We start from the raw sequence: 8,502 nt of genomic DNA, 5'->3' as shown, positions 1-8,502 counted from the left end.
CAACACAGAGCAGCTTTAAGAAATTTAATAACCACTTGAGAGTTTTAGAATTTACGGAAAGGCCACACACTAAAAGCAAAATAATTCTTATTATAGCTGTTCAGCATTTAGTTGAACACTGTAAACCAAAACATTGTTGAATAAAACACTGACACAATGCAGTGTTTGCCTAAGCAATGAACAGATTTTAATAAGTTTGCCCACAGTTTCTCAGCTTTAAAGAATATAATATTAACAAAAAAAAATCAGACATCAATTTTTATTTGTCATTTAGGCAAAAGGAGTAAAATAATACAAATCTTCTGTCAGGCAAAGCAGGAATAAGTATCAGAAGCCTTAAAAATGTGCCTACCCTTTGGAATAGCAATTCAAATTCTATGAATTTACCCTAAATACTAAATCATGGAAATACCCAAAGATTACCTACAAGGATGATCTCTGAGTAAAACAAAACTAAAGACAACTTAGATATTCATCAACAGAAAACTGATTAAATTGTTTTTAGTACAACAGAATATTAGGCAGATATTAAAAAAAATGTACCTATCTTTACTTCTTAATGAAAATACCCCTTAATATAGAAAGATAAACACGTATACACACAGAATTTTTCTAAAGTTTTGAGAAAATATATCCCCAAATTTAAACTTAGTTAAAGAGGTTATAGTTGATTCTAACTTTCTTCTTTATAGTTTTCTCTATTATCTGGAAAAAACAGTTGAAGGCTTATAATAATTCCAAAAATATCACACTATGTATATGCTAAAAAAGATCCATTTAATAACATATTAAAGACAAAATTGTTACTTTACTAAATAATTTAGAAAACTACATCCTGAAAATATTAATAATTTGATTAATTATAACCTGTAACTTTAATTGGTGGGGGTGGTGAGGGAACAGAACCAAGGTGACAAAAGACTTAATGATTAGAACTATAGTCATTTATTTGAGCCTAAAATATGTCATTTAAATCATCATGACCAAAAAAACATAAAAATAAGAGGATATTCGTTCAGTATTTATAGCTAATAGTGCTCCTTATGTCACTTTATAAATGTAGAAAAGCATAAATTTATAATAATCTAGCTATGTTTAATATAAATACAAACCAACTGAAATCAAGAAATGCAGATTATATCTTTTGTGCCCCTGAATCCACTATTATACAAAGTAAGCATTGAAAAGAGGGACTTTCATTAAGTCGACATTTTGTTCTAAAACTGTGTACATAATAAGAATAGTAGCTAAACTTTGTTGAATGGTTACCAGGGGCCAAACACTGAACATATGCACTGTACACATACTTCATGTAGTCCTTACAGTAACTCTCGGCAGCAGGTGCTATTATCTCCTACATTTTACACGTGTGGAAACAGCCACAGAGAAGTTACACATAAAGCCAGTAAGGAATCAGGCAAGGATTTAAAGCTGAACAGTCTGACTCTCAGGAATCCATGCACTTTATATCAATTTTCAGCCTAGATTAAGTACTTCAACGGGCCATCAGCCACACTAGTCTCAGCAATAAAAATAATCCAAAGACATGTAAACTTTTGGCAAAATAAAATATACTCACAAATGTTTCCAGCAATGAATTTGTTATTATTTGAACTATGTCTTGCACATGGGTGTTAGCTAATGGAATGCTCTCTACTTTGCCTTCTTTGTGTCTGGCTAGCAGCAGGGCTGGAAGAGTTGCAGTATATTTATTTGACCTACGGAGAAATATAGTATTAAAATTTTTAACCAAAATATAGCAAATCATCAAAAACATGAACAATCAGGCCAAGAGGTCACAGTGGGAGGCAGCAAATGGAAAGCCCTACTACCAAGAAATAAAAAAGAACTAAATTTACAGACAAATTTATCTTCTGAAGCCTTGACAATTTAGCCTAAAAGAAAGCAACAGATAATAATCTAGCCAGATTTTTTTTCTAGACGACTTATTCAAGAAAATGTCTAAAGAGAATGGGGAACAAACTGAATGGTTCTCAGCCTTTTTGGACTGCTTGCCATATGCTGAGCAGGGAGATTGGCATTTATTAGAAAACTATTTGCAGGGACTACGCCAGGTGCTTTTAGTTAAGGTTTCACTTAACCCTCAGAACAGCCCTTTGAAAGAGCCACTACCACTCCCATTTTACAGATGCGGCAACCAGGACTCAGAGAGTGATAAATGGCAGAGAGAGAAGTCAAACTGAGAGACTCCAGATAAAGAGTCTGTGCTCTCTTCACTGAAAGAGCCCAAATCTGCTCCCTCCTATCACTAGTTTTGCTAGTTAAACCTATAAGAACATCCTTAATTAGGAAAAAAAAAGCTTTGTGTGAAATTACCAGTGAGGTAGTCACGTTTACATCATAAAAATTTAATTCATGCTAGAACAAAGTACAGACATTATAATATAAACATGAACAGAGAGGCCAGTCATCAGACTACCTGCAGGACCCTTTAAGTTAACCAGTCGTTTATAAACAAAACACACCCTGAAAACCACTGGTCTAGTTGCTTGGGCCACAAATAAATGACCAATGACAGCAGAAAAGAAGAGAGTGGGTGACTGTCCATGTGTAGGTGAATAAGTCATATTTCCCAAAGATCTGGAGTTCAGTATTTACTTTTAAAAAATTACTAATTTCATGGGTAGAACAGGAGCTTGATCATCAAAAGCATGTATGTTGCCGGTGCTCAGGATGAAAGATTTAAGCGTGGCAATCATAATTAGGAATATTATAATCAGCAAGTAAGAAAGACAAACTACTGGGCTTAACAACTCCACTTGCTTCTGAAAATGAGCCATTAATGCAGATTAATCATAATCTCCAAATTTTCAGTTCAGTCTTTCATTCTGCAGTAACTAAAATATTTGGTAGTTCACAGGAGCCCCCAATTCTACAAATAAAGCAATTTAAGTGGCTAAAACCACTATGTGTATGTTAGCAGTAACTTAAAATTAGTAGGACTATAGGGTATAGTTGCAACTAAAAGTCTGAGAAATCTGGAAATATGGAAAGATTTAACACACACACACACACACACACACACACACACACACACACACACACCCACCCCTTGGTGGCAAATCAAAACCCAAACAAAATTTCCCCCCACCTGCCCAAAATATGACAACTCTAAAGAATCAAATTTCAGGTAACAGAACACAAAAAGGAAAATTTTTATAGGAAGATGAAGTAATATAAATCCAAGGTTGCCCTGTGGGGGGCTCTAGCCTAAAGTAAAAGAATATCTAAAAATTCTAAATAGTCAGGTGGCACTTCCCAGAGAATGAAATTAAAAATTTAGTTATGCCCTATCTTCTTCATCAACTGTGTAAAGACAAGCAATATATTATTTTACAAAGTCCTTCCTCCCTAAAATTAGAAGACCAATAAACTTACAGTATTGAAACATCATCTTCAGAATAAATTCCAGTGACAACATATCCTTTTAGGTACTTTCCTGCTTCAGTGAAATCTTCTTTTGCTATGAATACACAGACAAAAATATGAAAACTTTAAAATTATGTGTGCTGTTCAACTGATGAACAGATTTATAAATGACAGTACTTTGTTATTAATTATAAAGATAAATATTTAAGTGCAGACCTTATATAACTTCGTAGTTCTAAAATAAATCTGCTCTTTTTATGACATTTGATTATTACAGATATGTAGATTGACACAATGAAACTATGGTTCCCTAAACAAATGTACTCTAAATGTAATTGATTTTTAGTACTCTAATCACAGAATTACTGAACAAATATTTGTTGCTTTTTTAATTTACTCCTAAGGCATGATAAATGGAGACAACTAACCTATAAGTAGCCTGGAAAAAAAAGCAGGTATGAAAAATGATATACACATTATAATTACAAAATCTAAAAATGCTTATACGCATAAACAAAAATAGAAGACTGAAAATTCCAGTCCTCTAACAGTGTCTGTATTAGGGTTCTGTGATTATGAGGGATTTGAGTCTTCTTTTTATACTCCCTGTATTTCCTGTAATGTGTTTTTGTTACTTATGAACTTTAACTTGTGTATCAGTCTTTTCTCATTTGTTAGGATACTGATATTTGAAATTAAATTATTCTATAAATTTCTAAATACATTTTCATAAATAATAGCATATTCTGGATCATGTTGATGACTATCTTATAACCAATAAGCAAGTGTGAATTAAATAGTTGTAGACTAATGAGAAAAGAGCAGGAGTGGACTGATATAAACGATGTGTTCTTGCCAAGTGAAGGCCAAATGATGGCTCAGCTTGCTGCAAGAAAGGGTCATAGGAGTTCAAATATAAAAACAATGGTAGAAGATTTGAGTTATAAAGCACCTAGCAGTCTGGGCATGCTGAATCCAAAAGATCTGTACCTTAGTGTTTAGCAATATATTCAGGATATGAGCGTCCACAGTGTTAACATCAGATAACCACAAGATTATTTTCTTTAAAAAGGATGAATACTTTCCACAAAATTGAGAAACATTGTTCGTAGGAAAGCAAACTTGCTAGAGTGGCACAGTCAGCCAGTAGGCAGCACTGAGAGCTCATTTATAATCATGAATTTAATGAGAAACTAGTAACCCATGAAAATATTTTCTTTATCCTGTGCTATACCAAAGCAGAAAAGATTCATAAGAAAACTAAGCAACAAGAAAGGACTGAGTTCCTATACTTTCATTTCTAAGAGGAAACAAGACTAAATTCTGGTCAATAATTGATAATCATGATCTAAAGCAATGACATAATAGAATCTGTTTCAGCTTCTTTTTTGAAAAGTAAATGTAAAACTACACTAATATTTCTATATAATTTCCACATATAGAAGCCTCTCTACTCATGAATGTTTCTTGAAATTCTCTTCATGAATCCACTTGTTCATAAATCCTAAGTTACCTGTGGGATAGGAACATTTAACACTATAGACCTCAAATGCATATCCATTTCTACTACATCAGAGTGTAAATTTTCCTCTGAATGTTTAAAACCATGAATATTCTCCTCCTTGATGAAAACTGCATATACATCAGAATGTATGGCAACCCCAAATATAAGGACATAATCTGTTATCTAAATAAAAAGTTTTAACCACTATTAATATGCTTGGGATGTAATATTAATGGTGACCTATAATATTTAGTTATTTAACTATAAACATTTTAATTGCATAAAAATACATTAATTTAGTAATACTGCTTTTTTTTGTCACATATTATTGAATAGTTATATATATATATATATACACACATACATCTGTTTTTTAACTCTGTCAGCAAGAGTTGAGAAGCAAGAACACTCCAGTAACTAAAAGCACTACTAATCTCTAGATCTTGGTTTCTAAATTCGATGTCTCACTAAAAGGAACTTGGACTCCTTAGAGAAATATCTGATTCCAGGAATGGGGCTGGGAATATATTGGGCCGAAAGGACATATTCAAAGAATGATGGAGACATGGCAAAAAGACTAAGAGTCAGACTGAAGGGGCTCCCACTGACCAAATTTGAGCAAACTAGTGATAGCAACTGACTATAATCCATTGAATAAAATAAGAATTCAGGCATCTACACTAATAAACAAATGATAAGGGAAAGCTCTTACAGCTAATAAGTGTAGAAAGAATAATGGAGTTAGAAATTTTCCACTTGGCAACCCTCATAGTTATAGTTCCTTCAGGCAATGAATTCTAAAACTAAAGTACAAAAGTATAATGAGAAACAGGACATTTACAGTTTTAAATTATATCCCCATAAGGTATTTATTAATTACAAAGGAAAAAATAGTAACTTTCCAGTAGAGGGAACTGGCAAATATACCAGTAGACAAAAGAGAATTTTCAGCCCTCATGAAATTCACATTATATTAGTCTTCAAACCATTAGAATCTATATAAACAACAAATCGATATCTGATGCAAAATCAGTGCTCAGTAAATGTCAGTAGTTAGCTTTTATGAATAAAATACAAATGTACATGAAAATGTTAATGAATTCATAATAGCCTTTTAATGTTACACAGTTTTTCATTCAATGTATGTTCAAAGTCCAGTAACTATCATGTGACTGTCTGCAAAAAGTAAAAACAACAAAAAAGAACTAATACTTGACTGAAATACTTGGGAATAGTCAATCCAGTGAAATAATAAAGAAGCATCATATCCAGATTGTATCATTTTGGCACGCCAGAACTGCCTGTATATAATTTAATATTACACTTTTGACTTTTTTTGAGAAATAATTACTTGTAAATTTTAGCATTGGTGTAGAAATATAATCATGTACACTGTTCCTTATTTTGATCTCAAATAAAAAACAGTATGAAAAATTCCTCCTCAGCATTTACAATCAGGAGAAAGTTTTCTCTATGGGTGAGTCAGCATCCTAACTTGATAAGACGGAAAAAAATTTCATCTTTATGTTTCTGGTACTACTAGATTGCTTACGGTTAAGTTTTATGATCAACTGTAGTGTTTTCTAGATGTTTTACATAATTACACCCCACTTCTGCATTGCTTAATCTTATCCTTGTTTTAATGATTTTATTGTATTTGTGCTTTTTATTATCTGAAGACTAATTCTTTTTGGAAGGAGGCCCAGTGTAAGTAATAAATGAGAACTTCAGGGCACCAGGCACCTGAGGTAGACAGAAGTCAACAGTGGGAGCGAAAACATTAGAAAGGGAAAAACAAAGGAGTAAAACACAGACTCATTCACTTCACCATTTTTCATAAAGAAAATACAAATTAAAAAGCTATGCTGTCTAGTATTTTACTTTTAAGAGGATAAGCCACAAAGCACACATTAACATTCTTAATATTTCTTTGTAGTAAGCTGTTTTGGCTTTTATTTTTAAAGATTTTGAAGAAAAAGCAGAAGGAAATAATTACTAGACAGAAATGTATAGAAAGCAAAATTTAATAAGTAGTTGACAGTATATACAAATATTATGCTAGACATTGGAATCCTTTTCCTATACAAATATTCTTAAAATTTCATTCAGAATTTGAAATTCATCTTAATAAAAGAAAAAATAAGGGGAGAAGTTTGCTAGATAAGTGGCAATTGCGTGTGATGAAGAAAACACTAAAGCTAAGGATTTTATTACCCAAGTCAAGAGGTCATCCATATGCAAAGGCAAGAGAATAACATTTTAAGCAATACTATTGGTCAGAAAAAATTCCCTATGTACCTTTCCCTTAAAACTTACTGAAAGACACATTCCTATGAAGCAAGAAAGAAATAAAGACCGAGTCTAAAAATAGAGTTGTGATATTACATAATCTGACGCTATGGTAAAATTGTAAAGTAAAATTAATTGCTATAAAAGTACTGTATCAAAGTTGAATGCAAAAAAAAATTTGAAATGCATCAAAAATAAAATCAATTAATTGACGGAGGGAGGGATGAATAGATGTATAGGTATGTGCTAAAGCAAGTAGGGTTGAAATACTGTTGGTAGGAATGTAAAATGGTGCAGCAACTATGGAAAATAGTAATGTGGTTCCTCAGAAAATTAAAAATAGAATTACCATATGACCCAGCAATTCCACTTGTGGATATATATCCAAAGAATTGAAAGCGGGGTCTGAAGAGAGTTGCACACCAATATTCACAGCAGCATTATTCATAATAGCCAAGAGGCAGAAACAATGTAAGTGTCCGTCAACATATGACTGGATAAATATGTTATATACATACAATGGAATATTAAGCCTTTAAAAGAAAGGAAATTCTGACACATGCTAAACATCGATGAATCTTGAGGACATTATGCTTAGTGAAATAAGCCAGTCAGAAAAAGACAAATGCTGTATGATTCCACTTATATGAGGTACCTAGAACAGTCAAACTTACAGAGACAGAAAGTAGAATGATGGTTGCCAGGGGCTAAGGAAAATGCAGAGTTGTTTAATGGGTATAGTTTCAATTTTGTAAGATAAAAAAGTAACGATGTAAATATACTTAACATTAGTTACCTATAACTTAAAATTGGTTAAAATGGTAAACTTTATGTTATGTGTATTTTATCACAATTTTCAAAAAAGGAAAAATATTTAAAGCAAAAAAAAACATAAAGAAAATATAAATAAAGCAAGAAGAAAATACAAGTGAATATTAACTGATAATAAATATAAGGATTTTATATAGCTAAAAGCACTGGAAGAAATCTCAAAATCAATAAATTTGAAAACAATTTTTAAACTGCTATATATAAAATTATTGTTAAAGAAAGTTAAAAAGCAAACAGCGAACTGAGGGAAAACAATTAGAGCAAAATGATAAAAGCTTAATATCCTTAATATATAAAATCTCAGTTATTTATTGGAGAAGTACTAAAACCGCATTTTAAAAACAGTTTATGGAAGACAAAATTATTCCCCTGTTGGGACCTATACTCATTAAATATCCTAAAATCCATGCAAAGGCTCCTAATAAAAATCTTCTCTACATGCAGCAAAAAGACCAAAAAAACCCAACAAATATTGTTGGCAAACAGTT

The 8,502-nt window shown here is 31.9% G+C and overlaps 1 protein-coding gene across 3 annotated transcripts in view; it reads right to left on the bottom strand.

The window, feature by feature from the left end:
- The window catches only part of TXNDC16 (thioredoxin domain containing 16), a 71,277-nt gene that overhangs the window by 8,907 nt on the left and 53,868 nt on the right, over positions 1-8,502 (bottom strand). For all 3 annotated transcript variants that reach the window (XM_011385470.2, XM_011385448.2, XM_011385456.2), the window contains exons 16-17: positions 3,400-3,484; positions 1,580-1,718 (exon numbers count right to left, since the gene is read on the bottom strand). In XM_011385470.2, the coding sequence (XP_011383772.1) occupies positions 1,580-1,718; positions 3,400-3,484 (224 nt within the window). The remainder of the gene's footprint in view (positions 1-1,579; positions 1,719-3,399; positions 3,485-8,502) is intronic.

Source organism: Pteropus vampyrus, unplaced genomic scaffold (genome assembly GCF_000151845.1).
Source record: "Pteropus vampyrus isolate Shadow unplaced genomic scaffold, Pvam_2.0 Scaffold15, whole genome shotgun sequence".
NCBI classification, from domain to species: Eukaryota; Metazoa; Chordata; class Mammalia; order Chiroptera; family Pteropodidae; genus Pteropus; species Pteropus vampyrus.
The sequence above is the reverse complement of the archived record's forward strand: the minus strand, read 5'-3'. Positions and strand labels throughout refer to the sequence as shown.